This window comes from Patella vulgata, chromosome 4, assembly GCF_932274485.2.
Source record: "Patella vulgata chromosome 4, xgPatVulg1.2, whole genome shotgun sequence".
In the NCBI taxonomy this organism is placed as follows: domain Eukaryota; kingdom Metazoa; phylum Mollusca; class Gastropoda; family Patellidae; genus Patella; species Patella vulgata.
Window position 1 is genome coordinate 51801285 of NC_065882.2, and position 19642 is coordinate 51820926.

Genomic DNA, 19642 nt, shown 5'->3' on the forward strand with positions numbered 1-19642 from the left:
CCTACTGCTCTGCTCTGACCGGGATGATAAAGACGGACATACACCTGGACAGTGACGCTACGGCCTACTCGTATATCGTATTCCAACAGCCATGGGATTTTTTTACGTGCACGCCAATTTGTGCACGGGGTCTCTGTTTTTCATTCCACCCGAACCACTATCCGTTGTCCCTTACCAGGCTTTCTGACCTGCACCACTGAAAAGGGGGAAAATCCAGATGAACTTTCTCGGCCAATGTAGGGATCAAACACGAGACATTCAGATTAGCGAGCCAACGTCTATTTAATGAAACCTACTTTAAAGAACTGGACACAATAAAAATATTGTTGAGACAAAGACAAACAGATGACTGATGTTTTTTTGTAATTTAATTTTACATATAAATTAGGCATACTTTACAAAATTAACAAAGGGTGTGTGATAATAACCTAATATAATTACTGAACTAAACTACCACTACTAATATACAAAGCTACTGAAGTAAGGCAGGGTGTTTAATTCTTTTCGACGGATTTAACTTAACACATTTACATAATAATATGCAAAATATCCACAAATTTATGATACTGAAGATATATATATCACTGAGGTATAAGAATTTATTTAAATATTCTCCAGGCATATAGTATTACCAGATACATTGATATCACATAACAGCGGTCTATTATGACAAAGAACATATATATTGCACCAAAGGGGTATGAGAAGTTTAAAGACACTTACTGATTAGCTAGTAATGATTGGGTTAAGTACACATGATGCAACTTCGAACATTTGGGTAGTTCACACTGCTAACAATTTCATATCCGGCTGCATTTAATGGTAAGTTTACAAAACATAAAAACTTATGATTTTCATTGCTTTTGTATTGTGATAATTCAGTAAGCTCATCTAAGCAGTATTTGCATAAGTACGCTTTTCAAAGTAGCCTTTTTATGTATAGGCTAAGTACGTAGATCACGTCTTGTAGACATCACAACACAACCATCTTATATATTCAAATATTTGATATAATTCGTGATGACCTTAAATGCTTTATGCATTCATGATGACCTAACGAATTAGAACTCCACGGCCTCATCCAAATATACAACAATAAACAACACAGAACTGATGTGCACAAATAATAACACGTCACAACATAAAACACGAAATGTGACACGTCAGATGTGCATGCTGACCTTTGCGTATTCGCTTAATTACGACATGATATGCAATTTTGATACAGTACACTTATGCCCATAACACCGATGTGGTATCAGAAATGCCAGTAAATACCATAAATAATAATATATTATCTAATTGGAATTATAATCATGTGAATATCTTATGATAAATTATATAAATAATTATAACATAGTATTGTTCGATTACCTAATAGGAATCTATATAGGCTTTTGTTAACACTGAAAGCAGTTTTATATCGTCCACAAAATCTGCCTTGATAGTCAATCCACCGACCCACAAAAGCACACGGAAAGCAGGATTACTGATACCCCACTACAGCTAGTTTAATCTTAATTTTGTCAGGACCGAGTTCATTCATGATGTAAACACAATTTCTCCAAAGTTATTTAGTTGTTGTCGTATAGTGAGCTCCTGGCGGCTATTGAACTGAAAGGAGACACTGAAATCATTAGTGGTATCGGGAGGTATATGTACTGTCTTATTAAGAACCTTTTGGGCTTCCTTGTGTCCGGTAAACAGGAAACTAATGTTTTTCTCTTTCAAAGCATCATCCAAACCTCTCACTTCTGTGGCAACCTCCGTTTCACGATCAGCTAACGCTACGCGCCGTTTCTCCAGCTGAATGCCCTTTTTCTGTATTTCGTTTTCTGCTGAATCGAACAGTTCTTTCTCCCGTTCATCCAAAGTTTCCCGGATTCTGTCGAACGTGGATTTGATCTGCCGATTTAGCTCTGTTTGAATTTGCTCCAAGCTTTCGTTAGATTTGCTGATAGCTTCTTGCTTTTCTACCAGCTCTTCGAGATCTTTCTTCATCAATTCTATCGTCTCTTCTACTTTCGGTTTATACTTCTTCATAGCTTCGTCAACATTGATAACAAGATGACCTGCCTTCTCTTTGTGGTCAATGACGGTACAATCACAACAAACTGGTTGAATACAGGGCTCACAGAAAAAGTTCAATGGTTGAAGTTGATGTTTGGAACAGTACTGAACGTCTGTCTTTCCTGTTGATTTCACGAAGCAGACAAGTTCAGTGATGGTATGGTCGCTGGGTAATCGACGTAACTCGGCTTCTGATACAATTATACCTTCTCGACAAGATGGACACTGGATTTTCACGGCCATTGGCATTCCACGGAAAGCAGACGTCAGCGTCTGTCTGTATTCGCCCTCGACACGGAACATTTGCATGAGACAATCAAGACAGAAAGTATGATGACACGGCAGCATCTTGGGTAGTTTGTCATAATCATTGTAATTTTCCCTACAGATCATACATTTCAAAAAGGTTTCTTCGAATCTTTCTTCGTCGAAAATAAGATTTCTGCGTCGTTTATCCAGTTGTGACATACACTCACTCACACTGACCGGATCACGATCTGAAAATAAAGAGACAAATAAAGTATAAATGATAATGTGATGAATTTACATACTAACAGAAACACCGTACGTCCTTCAATGGCTAATGGAAACAACCCACAATATAAATATATGATCATTCATTAAAGGATTTTCCATATTTTGGCATTCTTGTTTATACTGTTGTGCACATGTTGGGTACCCTCGTTAATATTCTATGTGCACATGCTGGGTACTCCGGTTAACATTATGTGCACACGCTGGGTAATCTTGTTAAGATTCAATGAGCACAAGTTGGACAGTCCAGTTAAAGGAGCTAAATCGCTATTATTTGGGAACTAGAAATTGACACAAATGGGTTGCAACGCATATAATAGTTTGTAATATGAATGTATATAAACTGATTTACATTCAGTCGTTTCTGATTTAACTCTAATTTCAGTCTCAATCGAATGGCAATCTCTAACGTCAGTCTGGTTATTCCAGTAGACACCGATAGTATATTGCGCATACTCTCCAGATAAAAATATGGCGTCACCGTTTGACATGACTTGTTGAATATGTCTAGTCTTGTTCTTCGAGTCACTTGTTACAAATGGCGCTGGAATGCATTATGTAACACGATTCGTGTACCAATGGTACAATGTTTATTTTGTCTTAAATTATATTGGATATCAGAAGCCCATCATTTCCTGGTAAGATCAAAACATTAATGATGATTTAAATTGACAAATAATACGCGGTTTCATTGTCGAAGACTTTGGATCATATCGAGTTAGAGACTTAGCTACATGTACTTTAAGATTCATTTCAATATGCTCATGTTCGGTACTCTCGTTAATATTCAATGTGCACACATTAGATACTCTCACTAAACTTATATGTGCACGCGTTGGTCACAGTCGTTAGGATTCAGTAAGGACATTTTGGTACTCCTATTCAGATTCAATATACATTTGTTCGGTATCCTTATTCAGATTTTCTGACCAACTACTAGGATATTGTAAATATGTGTGCAAATAATTTACAATTTATATCTTAATCAAACCCGTTTTTATTGTCTTATATCAAGCTATAAACATTTTTTGATCTCTTGGAGATGGTCCAGCGACATGGCTACATATTTACAACCTCGATGACCTCAATTGTTTTAAATTCGTAGATACCTAGATATTTTTATCACACTGAATGTTGCCACTCGTTTCTCATGTCACAACCATTCTCGGAGTGTGGTCATCTTTAAGTTAAACCTGTTGTTTTTAAAAATGATTTGAACATAATAAGTCTTCAGTTTCGCACTAACACGTTTTGATAATCAACATAATCCAAACAAAAAGTGATATTAAAATTAAGATTTTTGACATTTGAAATTATCGTTTTTAACTCCGTGATACTATCTGTCCTACTTAATTTGAATGAATAGTTTATTTTATCTGTGCTTACATATTTAATTGAGTCTTGGGGGCATGCAATCAAGGAGTTGGCCCCAGGCATCACCAAACACTTGTACGTCACTGTTGAATAATTTATCAGTATATTACCAATTCCCACATGTAATCATGGTAATATTACGACATTAAAGTTGACCGAAACGGGAACATATTCGATGACTCATACTAGTGTACCAAACTAAATAGGCTACGCCTGGAGTCGACATTTTGGTCGAACTGAATTAATAATTTGCTACAGCTGTTTTCACGCATTAAATAATTTTGTAGATGACAATTGACATTTGTTTGTTGTTGTTTTTATTTTCTTTCGGGGGATGTTTCAAGAGACAATATATATCTCTAACTCATGCCACATTTCACAGGACATTTTTGACGTACACTAACTGGTTTGTATATGCCTCTTTTAAATACTTTAGCGTTTATTGGTACATTCTACCGCAGACGCTAATTTCATGTTCAGTTTACACACACATACATCAATCCCCCGAATCGCATATATATAGCCAGTTTTTTAATCTCTTATATGTGTTTGTTTCCAAACAAAATAAGTCATACATATTTGACAAATATTTACGTAATGGATATTTATAGGGTTAAAAAAGAAACTAATGGAGACAGTTCTATACTCAATTCCTTACTGGGACAAATTATCAAAATTAAATACTAAAATAGCACAGGTAACCAATTTGCATCATTACTATAATCCCGAGTTTCAAAGTCACATATCTTTAAATTGACATTAATTGGGATCATTGTGATTTCTTGTCTAAAGAGATATTTGAATCTCACCTTTATCTTCGACGGTGTCATTTTGAAATTGTGCCAATTTCTCCTCCAATGCTGGAGGATTGTTACCGCCGTCTGTCATATCGTGATCTACCGTTGGTAACACACTCAGTGCCTGTCGCTCCTCTTGGTCGGGAAGTCCGAAGTGTTCTGAAAAGATAAATTCAAAAGAATAAGACAATGAATTCTTAACACCGAACACTTTACACATAATGTAAATAATTTGTATTCTTTGCATCACTTGTTTACTATTCAGACACATTCTACAACAGTAGGTAAGCAAGAAACAACCTAACAGATGCTGTGTCCACAAATGTTCCCATTGTGACTCCATAATTTGTACTGGTGAGGGAAACTATTTCCTTTGTAAACTAAATAAAGAAATATCAATGAACATACCTCCATGCCTTTGGATTCAAATACAAATACGTTTTGTTTTAGAACAGAATACAATACTGTACGTATAGTGAATAATAAGGGGTAACCAAATACATGTACAAAGATACACAGGTCAATTCTATGGAATACAATTACTTCTCATTACTGAGGGACGTTTCTTCTAGACTTCTCTTCTCTATTCTCTTTATCAAGCAATAAACATTAATAATCATATTCTATAGAACGTGTCCTGTGCATTTTCAGTTCAATTACTAAAGGTTATTAAAACAATTACTAAATGCTATTGAAACAACAAATACAAAGTGTCCACAAAATGAAAGACAAAGAGGAGTATATAATATGAAATGGGACGTCCTGCTTTTTAGTTTTAACCGGGATGATGAAGCATCAAAACAACAAGTATATGGCGGTAGTAGTACGTGTATGTACTCAATACGTATTCATCAAGATATTCATTAGTCAAACCCTTATTAAAACTTAAAATTCATTCTGAATTAAAAGAGAATGAATCATAAAATTAATATATAACGTATTTTTCATGTTCATATGTAGGTCACCATTTACAATTGAGTTAACATTTTGACATGGTTAACGATTTCGAAGACCTATTTAAACACGACAATGTGAAATTTCTAGGTTCCTCCTACTAGTATATAAAAAACAATAAGGATTACGTCAACATTCATAATATACCAATGATTAATGTATGTATTAACTTTACCAATTTCATTCTGATCCACTAAAGCAACATCTTCGCTAGTATCCATTTCACAAAAACCGGAATTTTGGGTGAATTTTGTATATCGTAGATCAAACAGTTATCTGCGATAACGTTGTTAAAATATATATTTGAAACTCGGTTATCCAGTTGTTTATAAGTTTGCATAGATTACTACGTAGTAAGCATAAAAAGGTCACTGGATAATCGCAACGAATTAAACTCATTTTTGATTGATTACGTAGGACGACTTAGGTGATCAAGATAGAGGACTTTTGATTGGGTAGTTAACAACATTATGGCCCGAAGCCTTTGTGCTCTACCAACAACTTCTAGCAATAAAGGTAGCATAAACAAAACGTTATGGGTAATATAATAAACAATTGTACATGACTGAATAGACTCAATGAGTGTCCCATATTATACTATCCTATACAATTTCCAATGACGAAACCCAATATACTTTCATTCATTATAACAGTACCTAACCCCAACAGAAATGTATAATAAAGGGAAAAAAAGAATAATGCGCACTCAAGAAGGCGTTAAAGAACAATTGGACAAATATGAGTAATTTGTTGAGTCAATTCATAGAATGAAATAGAAAATTTGACTTAATTTCCGTCCAAATGTATGTCAAGGGTTGACTTCTTTGGTTTTCTAAGTAGTATGATTTCTAAAATAATAAAAAGGGAACACAATCTGAAATTATTTTCCATAAAACATTGAGAATTTAGAAAATTAAAAAATCCCAAGTCCCGTATTCAAATATTTTATAGAAAACATAATTTGGAACTATTTTCCAGGAGACATTGAAAATTTCGGAGATTCAAATAGCCCACGCCCCGTATTCAAATATTTTAGGAGTGTTTTGTAAGTGAAGTTAGAGGAAATATTACACAAGAGAAGTTCATATTACACAAGATTGTACACTACTTGTCATCTGCATAACGTATTTTGTTTTAGCAAACCTAGGGCAAGACATCTTTGTAACGTAAAAAGAAATAGATTTTGGTATTAGGGAAATCTGTGGATACATAACTTATACTATACTAATTCATGTGCAGCTATCATTAAAACGACAGGTTATATACTAGCGCCTTGACAAATCCCGTGTTATTTGACCTTACTATTCGTATTGATGATTATCTATATATCAATATTTATCTTTCACATGAGGATAATTGATAGTTATAATTCAACCAAGTCTATTGGCTTGGAACTAGTTTATCTATGTTGACAAATCGGTTTAAAGGGTCACTCACTTCCAAGACAAGACATCAAAAGTATTATTTACTGTATGAGAGCAGTCTCGATTATTGATACCCCTGAATCCGTAAAATACACTGTTGTATCAATTATAATAGTCATTTGTTTAAATATCTAAAAAAAAACCTAGATTAAAATGCCTGATAAATGGACATGATATGCACACTCTTTCTTGAATGATTGATACCGCTTCTAGTATACATAACTGTTGTGTTTTTGTATATTAATCCTTTGAAATAATGAATCTACTTCCTGTAACAATGTACTACACTTACAAATAAGAGCTACAATTATAATCATAAATGTACTGAATCTTCATGAGAGATTCCCTGCCACTGTGGTAATGTTTATAAAGCACTCTTTAGATTTTATGGTTAATTTATTTATAGTTTATCTTAACATTAATAAATCTGACAACTGTCTTCTGTTAGCATTTAGAACAAACAGCTGATAACTGAATAATGTTTTTCGGAAAATCTCAACTATTGAAACAATAAACTATTACCTTCTGATTTCAATTTCCGAACAGAATTAATATCAATATTCCCATACAATAGCACACCATTTACCCGTCTGCTAGTCAAATATAACACGATGTTATACAGTTTAACATATACTAGTACATGTAGGTATAAAACACTGTTACATACGACACACCTGTTACACATAAACACGTGACATCATTATCGTCTGCAACTAAAGGGAGGGGTTTCTGTCAGTTAAAACTTTTATTTACATAGAAACGGGGTGTGACCAGCACGAGGCGCATGTATGTTTATAGGATAAATAAAATAGGGCATCCATCATGACAGATCATAATCACCAGATTACAGACATGCAATATACCATTAAAATAATATAATACATAACATACAATTGTTTTTTTAGATAGAACAACTGTGCAACGAAAAGCAAGGATGTGATTTATCTGTACAAGAAGTCTAATGGGATTTGTATATCGCTAAATTACATTGGATATGACGAAAATAGCCGTTACTCAAATAAAGTTTTTTTTTTCCCTTCTTGTCTTAAAATGTGGTTACACCGTCCTCCGTTCATTGGTTATAGTTGAAATATAAACCAGGAAAATTAAATCACTGTCGAATAGACCTAATATAGTATTTGAATCATACCCTGCCATTTTATATCATCTTGTCGATGTGTCATCAGAAGTAAACCTGGTAATGATACTGGAATCCCAAAGAACCAGTTAAACTCGTCGAATGTCTTTCCTCGTATTTTACCACCAATCTAACATATACTAGATATTCATAACACAAATAAAGAGCATATAAATTACCAATTACGATTCAGAAGCTGGTCCATTAACAGCTATAGTTGTACCACCAAACAATAACAATCAAACTCAACCCAGCTAGGTCATTTCGGGACTAAAATTTGATATATTTCTATTTCAAACAATCAGGGAACTTTAGAAACCCAGGAACACGAACTACCCGGTTATAGTCCAAAAAAAACAAAAAAAACAACAAAACATTTCAACCGTAAGTGAATTTATTGCAATGTTTCATAATATAGTGCCACATTGTCAACACGAGTATCTAAAAGACTTAGTTACTGTTGCCTTAACCCTTATGTCGTATTAAACCCCTTTATAGCAATAAAGCCCATAAATATCAGTGGGCGTAATAATTTCAATTGATCAATTATATCTTAATGTTAGATCTATAAAGCTTCTCCCACGATTTCATATTTTTTTATGAGTAAAGGGTCAGAAAGGGGTCAATTATTAAGGAGAAGGTGAAAGCTGTCACAAAACACTGTGGGTATGATCTATACTGTATATTTAACTCCTGTATATTTTATTCAGCTAAGTAAGCATGACAGTGACAATATCTGTTCATTCATATGATAAAATCTATCATTAAGGAGTGCCAAAAGCCGGGGTCAACAAATCCTAAATATACATTCGTTAACTAGCCCAGACATACGATCATAACTTATTCGTAATAAAGTAACCGCAATACGGACAATACCAAAATGTTTTGGTACAACAGAAATGAAATAAAATGGGGTTTAATGTCCTGCTGTTCTGCTACAACTGGGATAATGAATTGTGCTATAAGGGGAAATTTGGCCCGGACAGCGGTGCTATTGCCTACTCCAATTTCGAATTCAAACCATCAAGGGTTCTTTTACGTGCACATCGTCCCCATCCGAACGACGAGAGTCGGAGACATTGTCCTTGTAAGCCCCACCCCCATCCTGCACCCACAGACAAGGGAGAAACCACGCCTAACTCCCTGAGCCACAGTGGATCCCGTTTTGTAACCCACATTATTTGAAACATGCATAGCATACTGAACAGTACAATGTTAAAAACATGTCATTGACTTAATTGAAATCAATCACATAATGCATTGGCAAATGGATAGTGGTAATATTGATGGATTAGCATTATACAAGGTTTAAGTTTTTATTTCTTTTGGGATTTCGTGGGGTCTAGTATTGGGATTCACAGCATTTGCCGTCAACAACAATTAACTTGCGAAATGTCACGCCGGATGAAACATACACTTCCTAATTAGTTCAGTGGGGGTGGATGGCGTGGTTTCGATTCCCTGGTTGTACGTGACAAGGAGTAGGGTCGCCTGTCCAACTTTGTGGGTTTTTCCCGAGTCCTCCGGTTTCCCCCCACTGCTAAAGATCCCTAAGCGCAAGCGAATTATTGAAATAAAATTCAACCATATGTTAGTCTCGAAATGACCTAGTTTGTATCGAGTGGACGTTAATCCCCAATTTCTCTCCCTCTCTCTATTAGTTCAGCCTTCCATTATCTTAAAATGTTAATTATTATTACACTAATAGCCGTTTACATAAAGTTAGATTTTCGAATTACATATGCAGTTTTATTTAGTTCAAACCTCTGGATCAGAAAGCTCTTGAAGATTCATTTCGTAATCTCGGAAATGCAAATAGTTGTCATATAAACGCTTTGCAGAACACTTTGCCCAATCAAGAACGAATTAATCCAGGTTAAGATCATATTAACTATGCATACTCTCTTGTAGGAAATAGATCTGGTAATACGTTAGGTCAATACGAACACCCAGGTAATGCTTTGAAAAGCGAATCTCATCTATTTATATTCTACATTCAATGTTAACAAAATGACAAACCTTAATATCTAATCAAACAAAGAGCACAGCAGACGTCCATCATTGAATAAAGTAACAATCTCGCCAATTTTATACGTGTAAGGTTACCTTTCTGACTCACTACGTATTTGAAATGAACAGATAATGCACACATTGTGACATAACAGTTACACAACAATTATTATGAACATATCAAATAATATTGTCTTATATTATCAAGGGTTTCTCAAGTGAGTTTAAGTCCATATTATTATTATCCGATTATCTTTTGTTATATGATAGAAAAAGCTGGTGCATATAACTGTACGGTCTAATCTTAACAATGTCGTATCTTTATTTCTCAAGAGAAACCCAGGAAATGGCGGATTCTTTAGTGAATTTGATTTATTATATTGTATATCCATGGATATGGAACATCAATAAGAATCGGACATGACGCGTTTCTTTGTTCACTGAACCAATCAACAAGCGTGTAATCATCCATGACTTCATTTGATTAAAATCAGATGTCAAGTTCGTTTCGTTTTATTTCTGATATTTCAATGTAGCGTAAAAATCAGAAAACAAAACCGAAACTAAATTGTATTTTAATTTCAATTAGATTGGGCCATAATCCTTGAATACAGCGTTCAAAAAATATTTACGAGTTTAGTAAGCTTTAGACGGCTAATCGTCACTGGAATTTCAATCGATGTAACCTTCAACATATCTATCTGAGTGCTTGCTATTACCATGCTAATTTGAAAATTGACATTTAACTGAAACCCACTGAAGTTAAGTGCTCTTGAAGTACAAATTAAAGTTACAATAGTTCAAAATATATTCTATAAATACAGCTGGGTTTTTAAACCGAATACCTGCAGGATACTGGGATAGGATTTCACATTCCATCACGTCTAGAGAAAGATTTACGTTTCAACTTACATCATAAACTTAACCACGTAGACGAAAAGTCCAGCTTTTTGGTTCCGAAACGAGGAAAATCTAACGTGTGGAGGGATGACGTATTTCCTATGTTTGACCAACCGTAGAATCAGCTGGCTGACTTACTTTTAATAGTAACTATAGAGTATTTATTAGTCATTGTGAATGTAATAAAAAAATAAATCTTGTTTAAAGAACAGTAGACCGTATCATACGTTCTCTTTTTATATCTTTAAGTACTCTTTGACCTACTTGATCAAAATAATGAACGGAGTTATTCTTATTACAATTAAATCGTCGCCATCAATTTTAAAACTGTGTACCTGACAGATACAAAGATGACCTTAATGTCCCCTGACATCTTTGACGAATCAGGATTCCGGTAAAAAGGTCAAACGTTCAAATATATTCCGATGTTATAATTTAATGTGTGTCATTATTATATACCCTCAGCTCCTTTTAATCTTTAGTAAGCTTAAACAATTAGTAACCTCTGTTTTAAAAGGTGCCACATTACTGATACATAGGATACTAAATGTTCTTAAAAGTGTCCAAATAATGAAGAACAGTGGAGACTAACATTCCAAAAAGGGTCTGCAAACTGAAGAAGAAATGAGACTAATAATATACCCAGAAGAGTCCAGAAACTGACGAATTAGGGAAACTAACATGCCCAAAGATTCTACAAAAAAAATACAAACTGAAGAACAGAGGAGACAAATAATTTAAAGACCTGATGAAATTAAGTTTCCTAAAATAGTATACAAACTGAAGAACAAATGAGACAACTATACCCAATATAGTCTACAAACTGAAGAACAGATGAGACTACTATACATGGCCTACAAACTAACGGACTGGGGAGATTAATTTCCTCAAAGGAGTTTTTAAACATAGGAACTGGGAGACTAATATTTCTAAAATAATCTACAACCTTGGGAACAGGGGGGATTATTATATCTCAAAAAGTTTACAGAAGAACTGGGAATACCAATATTTTCAAAAAAACTCTACAAAATGAAACCTACTATAGCAGCATACGTATTAAGGCATTAACAATAGGGGAAATAAAATCTCGAATAATTTGGGCTATGTCTGGAATAAAAGCAGCGATGGTGGAATGTCAAAATCGACCAACTCTCGTTGTGAAGTCACACATTCTAATTTTATCTTCCAACATCAATGAAGAATGTTGTGACCCATCCCGACATATGACCTTGCAGATTTAAGAAGAATAACAATTAAAAGAAGGACCCACTGGGCATATGTAGATATGGTTGATATAAACTGTTCTTTTAGAAGGCTGTCAATCAAAGGATTAAAGAGCAATACTGATACGAAGGTATGCTTTGTAGCACAGCATCGAGACAAAAGAAACTTAAAAATCCCCTGGATCTCGTGTTATACATAATATACGTCGTTTGTATCGACGACTTACTCTACAAAAAGATGTAACATGATGTCCACTTCAGATATCATGTTCCATCTTTATAGTGTGGCTAGTCGTTCAGATAGTCAAGAGTACAAATGGTGGTGCAGGTGGCTATAAATTGATTTTTCTAAATACTATTTGAGCGATTTCTTAGAACTTAGGCTAATCTCTCAGAAGACACTTATTTGTCGAACCTTGGTATAAAGTCTGCTAAAACAGATTACTCCAAGTCAATGACGTAAATTGGTTTCTGTAACACATAATAAAACACCTTACCATCTGGAGAGATGGCTCTCCTTGAAAATTGTTACTCATTCTGGCATACATTTGTCCCAGTATAGTGCCAGCACTTAAGACATCAATCATGCATGTACATTATTTAGACATGGTGGGGACAACACCAAGACGTTGTGCGGACATCAAGACAGTGTAGGAACAGTCGATTTAGCTTTCAGTCAGTCCTGGATAGAACAACTATCAATTATTTTTTATTATGTGCTACCCAAAATACTATGACTTTAAAGTATGTAATTTGTATTATCCGATTTGTAGTTTTTTGTATTCTTTTACTGGGTGTTACGTACACCTGGTTTGTGTGGTTTCAGAGACAAAGTGGCTGCCTATCGAAACAGGCCCCACAGGTCGGAATTCGACCAGGAGTACACGTAAAAGAAAGCCACCACTGTCTGTTCAAAATTCTTTTACTTCCATTGAAAAATGAAATAATTACATCATGCTATGTGCTAGTCTCAAATGACCTACTTATTGTCTTGACGGGGAGAAGGATATCAATCTTCTCCGATAATTCAAATCTTAAACAATCTCAACACAACACGTAAATTTGTGCTTATACTTAGCAAAAAAATTGCTGTCATGGAGATTCACCTTTACAGTTGGCCAAAAGATATATATACAATGTGTTTTATTTACTTACAGTTACTTGTAGAAACTAAATAAATTTAAAAGGTTTGTGTTATGGGTGGGACTGACCACTAAGTCAACATCTGGACCAATGTTACTCAACCCAGAAGATAGTCCTTATAGGTATGGGTTTACAATCTACAGAAAATCTGACAGTTTTAAACTTTAGATTGTGTAATGACTGTTTGTTTAGAGGGTATCCAACTCCTGTTTATACTAGTAGAACGTTTGATATTTTTTAACAGTAAATACTCATTGAATGCAAGTACATTTTGTTTGTTTACCTTTACCATCTAAGCGCAGGTGGGTCATAGGTATGTCTACAAGTAGATATTTCTGGGAATAATACCAGTCAGGCCCCGAGTTCACAAAGCATTTTCAGACTTAAGTTAAGAATTTACTCAACTTTAAATCGCTGTTTATGAGAAATATCTTTGGTCTAAAAACACAAAACTTTGCATGTAGTTTCTTATTGATGTATGTAATGCATTAAAACAACAAAAGTTTTATAAAGCCCTATATTTTAGTTATATTAAGGCAAAAAGTTTTGAGTAAATTCTTAACTTAAGCCTGAGAATGTTTTGTGAACTCGGAGTCTGATTACAAAACCTCTCCAATGATCAATGTTATAATAACAATGTTTGTCCACCGCATTTTTGTTTCCTATTTTACGCCATAAAAGAAACTTTTGGTCATCTATAGAAACCCTCTCCTAAAAGAAACGAAGAGCAACGCCAAATATAGCCACTTTTGTAAGCACCATAAATTTCATATTAATGTAGTAATAAATAAATTGGGAGGCGATGGATAAATTATTCATGTAGAATTTTCAGAAAAAACCGGATCTACCCGTATTTAAATACGAAAACAGCTGAAATTCGAGTTGAATGATAAATCAGTGCTCTAATTAATATTCTAGACCGTTAACCTCTAAATTCACGATTAATAGCTCTGCTGTGGGTAAGTTGCGGCTAGCATTAAGTAAACAGTCATCTGCAACTAAATTCTCAAACAGAATATAGCATGACCGTTAAGGAATTTATGTAAATGATAAGATACCAGTCACTCTAAGAACATTTTAGAACCAAAACCACGATCAGTAATTCAGTTGAACAGTATATGATTGCATCTTAATCTTCAATGGCAAAGAAATGTACCAACGCAAACAATGCGATGCGTCATTTCAAATGTTGCATTTTTTTTTTATCATAATGGAATACACTATTACGGTAAATTGCCACTGACATGAGCTCTTTCTGTCACAGAAAAACGCATACGTGTGTTCTATTCTCAGTAAATATATTCGGAAAATCTGAACCTTGTTTACCTTAAAGCTGCAATTTCATATTTTTAAGTTATATTTTTAAAATTTATTAAAATAAAGCCTTAAGTTAGATGGTATCTATAAACCGTCCTACCTTGTTAAAAAATAATCCTATTAATCCTATAAGTCACTATTGCCAGCTGAGAAATTGGCAAAAATATCATTTTCAACTTCAAATTCCAACGTTTGAAAGTAGCTAATGCATGGAGGCAATAGGAAACAAGGGAGGTAATTGTGTTATTATTTTCTGTGTCAATGATTTTTAAGGGTGGGAAATAATGCCCATGGTCGTATAATAGTGAGTTGATAACCTATTGAGCAAAAGACATAGAAATAATTATGTTTTAACTTTCTTAGAAAATATGAAATTCTCGCTTTAACTATGCAACATCTATCCTTTGAAAAATATAATTTTCGTGTGACGCAAAAAGTTCTCGGGCAGATGATTTCTTTTCTTTAAGCACGTATGTAAGTAAAACTGTTTGAACAATGGTTTAATCTTTATGTAGCCAGAAAACAGCTTTTTAAAGGACGTGTATCCACATACTTGAGAAGAAATTTAACTATGGCATTTATACGTGTGATAACAATCTGTAACACATTACAAATTACCTTATTTTGGGTTGGGTAACGTTCGGTTTACCAAACTGGTCATCAAATGAAGTTTTGTGCATACACACCCGGCCACTCCTGTTATTTATGTTATGATGAAAGTAAAATACTACAAATCATATACATTTTATCTGACGTTTTTATTTTACGTAGATAACACTCATTATAATAAAATATATCACTCGTCTTCCGGAACCATAAAATATTATGCAGCCTACAACTTTGTTGGGCTAGACCTACTTTTGTAGCACACGACCTTTGATGAGATAAGGTCTAACCTAAGCTAAATATGGACGTTAAAACATATTTAACTACAATCTTTAAAACATTTTCTTATTCAAATTATATTTTTAATCTGAGAGGATTTTTACAAAAGGTTAAAAAATACATTTTATTTTTGGCTTGCAGACATGAAAGTTTTCATAGACTATATATTTCAACAGAAAAGAACAGTCCAACAATGAATCATAAAAGATAGCCATAACAATAATAATATTGTGATTTACACAATACAAAACTGTCTCCAATCTTGAATCATGTAAATTTCTGTTAATGATATATAATTGCATTCATTGCATGGATAATATATTTTATTAAATGCCTCTATAAAATGTGTACATACAGATTATCAAAAGGAATTGTTGTTAGCAATGAAAGGTGACTCTTCAAGACCAATATAAAATATGTCAAATATGTACATATAGATATCATATTGTGATTTTCTTACCCCCTTGGTGACATTCAACATGCATCAATACGGTTTATAAGTATTTATTTTGATTTGATGGCATAGGAAGGTCTGTTGCCAAAATATCAATAATTACGTTTCTGTTATATTTTACCAATGGTAAAATTAAATTCTTTGTTAATTTGTGGTTATTTTAAATTCAATTATTTGTTTCAAATCTATTTAATTAGTAAAATTATAGGAAAACCAACTATACGAAACCTTTTACAGATAACTGTAAATTGTAAAGTTATTAATAGACTGATCAATACACTATACGTGGATGATATCAATAAACAGAATATTTCTTTGTTGTCAAACATGTAAACACAATAACGTAATACTATAGAACACGGTGTGTGTTTTAATGAATACGATGTGATCAATGAATAAAACTGGAAACACTTTTCCAATAATGATGAGTAACAGTGTCAGAAAAGCAATAATTTAAGATAACGGTTTGTAATAATCTTGCTACTTTTACTTTCCAAAACAAAATCTATTAAATTTGAAACAAACTAACGTGTAATTCTTTATAAGCAATAAAATAAAAATTGAAATCTGCAAATGTTTTAGTTGTAAGTGTTGTCAAAAAGGAAACTAATTTAATTTCCTTTAAAAATTTATAGTGTGTTAATTTCATTGACCTACGTTGTGTAGCTCTGCTTTCGATTCAAATATTTGTAATAATAACACTGTTGTTGTAGTTTATGAATGACATGCTAATTATCTCACCTACTAATCCACACCGTAAAGTTTTAATTCCTCTCTGTTATGGGTTAATCCTCGTCGTCGTTAAGACTATGCCAGGTTAAGACGGGAGCAGATGACAAATAACTGTAAATGCTAAAACTGACGAGAGTTTGTCTGCCGTTATATATCAGGTTGTGGACCTGTTAGCTCGTGTCATACCAATTTGGCGACAATCAAACATTCACAAACGAGACGTTATGATTGGCTAGTTATATTACAAGTCTAACTGTCGTCTCTCGCCTCGGGAAAGTGGGGTCACTAAACATTGCATTTCAAAGGGTATTTGAATCGAGATAAAAGAATTGATTTACGTAGTCGAAGGTACGGCTATATCCTTATTTGGTTATTTTCGTTAAACATCGGAGTATTTTTGTTTGTCCAGTGATTTTCTATTTGCGAAAAATACATACACTGGGTGTAAGTTTAATCGAAGCTTTGCCGATGTTATTTTTAGAAAAATGACGGAAATTACCGAGATGAACATATGGCGGTAGAAGGAGAATGGTCGATTAAGTATGTAGGTGAATAAATCATAACACACATGACCCAGTTACAAACGAGTTTAATCCCCCATTGATCTCAGTATAAAACGAGATTTACGACCCACACGCATATTATACAAAATTTGTTCGCTCCCTTAGGTCGGCAATGATATGTCAGGTGTTTTATAAATACTATAAGCATATAATGCTCCGGGTTTTTCTAGCGTGGTTGCCCCTTGTCAGTATTGCAGGACGGGAGGCCCCGTCTGACAAGGCAGTTGTCTAGTCGTTCGGATGGAACTATAAACCGAGTTCCCTTGACAGCTCGCATTCGATATAAGAGTAGGCCGTAGCGCCGCTGTCCACACCAAATGCCACAAAGACGTAATTGGTACCAGATTAATCCGGACTGATAATCATTGTAAGGATCGCCTGTACTGCAAGTCAAGAACGGAAGAACTTTCCTTTATTGACATGCCGAGTATGTTCAAACATACGAACTGTCAGGACACTTCGTATACGTCAGCATATTCCACATGATAATATATGATTTTCATTACCGGAAAAGATTCACAAGTAGCCTATTATGACAATAAATATCCAGGAATAAATTCAATACTCGTGTTTGAAAAGTCTGGCAAGAAAAATCAGTACTATAAATAGTCGATGAAATCAATGCAATTTCATAGAACAGCTTTCGTTTTCACATACCCTTACCTTCATGCTTCGTTTAACTGTGGCTTGGTCTTACCGTGAACATCATAGCGGTACAAAGATACAGAACAGACAATCCAAAATGGCAAAAAGTGCTTTCGGGCTAATGTTAAATACATACTAAACTATATATAAAGTTATACAATGAAGTACAGTCTGTTCGAACCAACTATATATTTTTTTTATTAAATCCCATTTTTTCATGTATGCAAAATTCACCGTATAATCTTTGGTACTTTTGAATTCATGAGCGGAAAGTGCTTACATAGCCCCATGACGAAACACTGCCCACTCGTACGATTCTTAACTTGATTTCTATTATATAACTATATAAAGCATTAAACCTATAAATAACGGTAGTTAATATCATTATTATTGAGTGGACACTCCTTTAATGGCTGCTTGACCAAAACAGTTATCAATCATTGATCTACGTATGTGTACAAAATGTCGATTTTATTCAAATGAAGAGAGTGACCTGCTGTGTAATTCGTTTGAAACATATTTTAATAAATTCGTCAATATTGATAGGGAAAACTTTACATTGGTGAACGGTATGATCTATTTTTAATCCAGTCAGTAAATAACGATGGTCAAAATGAGATGATCTAGTTTGGCTTTGTGTTAGGCTGTCTACTAGACAAAACAAAAAATGTCATGTCTTAATGACACTGAAAAAAAAAAACCCTCCAAAACCTTATATTACAACACACCAGCATAACACATTAAAACATTACATACCATCCTTAGTGTCTCCTCGATTGATAAACATCGTGGTGAGTATCATCACGATGAACATATAGAACTTCCGATTTCAGCGTGTCAATAATATGTACTTACGTCTCAGACGCATCCGTAAAAAAGCCGAGGAAAGCATTGGAAAGCAGGTATCAGGAACCGATATTGTACTGTCCTCTTCCTCCAACATTAGTGCATCGTAATCTTTCGCAGATGGCGTCTACTAATATTTTTGAGCCGTCTCCTTTTGGAACTGATGACTATTAGACGATAACGATCTGTGTTCACTGAAATTTTGCTTGTCTTCTGCTGACTGGAAAATGGTTCCAGTTATGCAAATGAATTTGTCATGACATGTAGCAGCTCCGCAGAATATCTCCATAGCGACGAGACGGGCTGTATTTTTCTACATTGGAAGTATTGTCATACACCGTACGTGAAGTCGTATAAATTATTCATAATTCAATATCAGTTACAACCGAAATATAAATATAACATGACTGTTTTTAATTATAGCATTCGGATGATGATATCATTGCCTTGATAATAAATCTGCTGTTCATAAAATTATGCCCAGGCATGATTGCTAACTACTTAGTTCATGCAAAAATTGTTTGCTTATAATGGCCGTGTTATCGTGGTTCTCTACCACAGCCCCAGAATTTATAATGTGTCATCCATCATAGGCCCTATAATTGATAAAAAAAATTATAGGCCCAAGAGAGG

At 34.1% G+C, this 19642-nt stretch overlaps 1 protein-coding gene across 4 annotated transcripts; it reads right to left on the reverse strand.

Moving 5' to 3' along the window:
• Positions 1 to 350: 350 nt before the first annotated feature.
• On the reverse strand, positions 351 to 19240 carry LOC126818393 (tripartite motif-containing protein 59). 4 transcript variants are annotated; one of them, XM_050545796.2, is made up of 3 exons: positions 19019 to 19240; positions 4788 to 4934; positions 351 to 2567 (listed from the first exon to the last, which is right to left on the reverse strand). In XM_050545796.2, the coding sequence occupies exons 1-3, from the start codon at positions 19104 to 19106 to the stop codon at positions 1543 to 1545; spliced, it is 1260 nt and encodes a 419-aa protein (XP_050401753.1). In that variant the 5' UTR covers positions 19107 to 19240; the 3' UTR covers positions 351 to 1542. The 4 variants fall into 4 exon arrangements, with proteins under 4 accessions (XP_050401753.1, XP_050401755.1, XP_050401752.1 ...); XM_050545798.2 differs by lacking the exon at positions 19019 to 19240 and adding an exon at positions 16965 to 17206; XM_050545795.2 differs by lacking the exon at positions 19019 to 19240 and adding an exon at positions 7676 to 7831.
• Between the last annotated feature and the right edge of the window lie 402 nt (positions 19241 to 19642).

Excerpts from the sequence above, each read along its gene's own strand:
- LOC126818393 (XM_050545796.2), bottom strand. The coding sequence starts at position 19,106 with ATGTTGGAGGAAGAGGACAGTACAATATCGGTTCCTGATACCTGCTTT. Across the intron at positions 4,935-19,018 it reads TTTACGGATGCGTCTGAGAC|AACACTTCGGACTTCCCGAC; the intron begins GTAAGTACATAT and ends TTATCTTTTCAG. Across the intron at positions 2,568-4,787 it reads TGACACCGTCGAAGATAAAG|ATCGTGATCCGGTCAGTGTG; the intron begins GTGAGATTCAAA and ends CTTTATTTTCAG.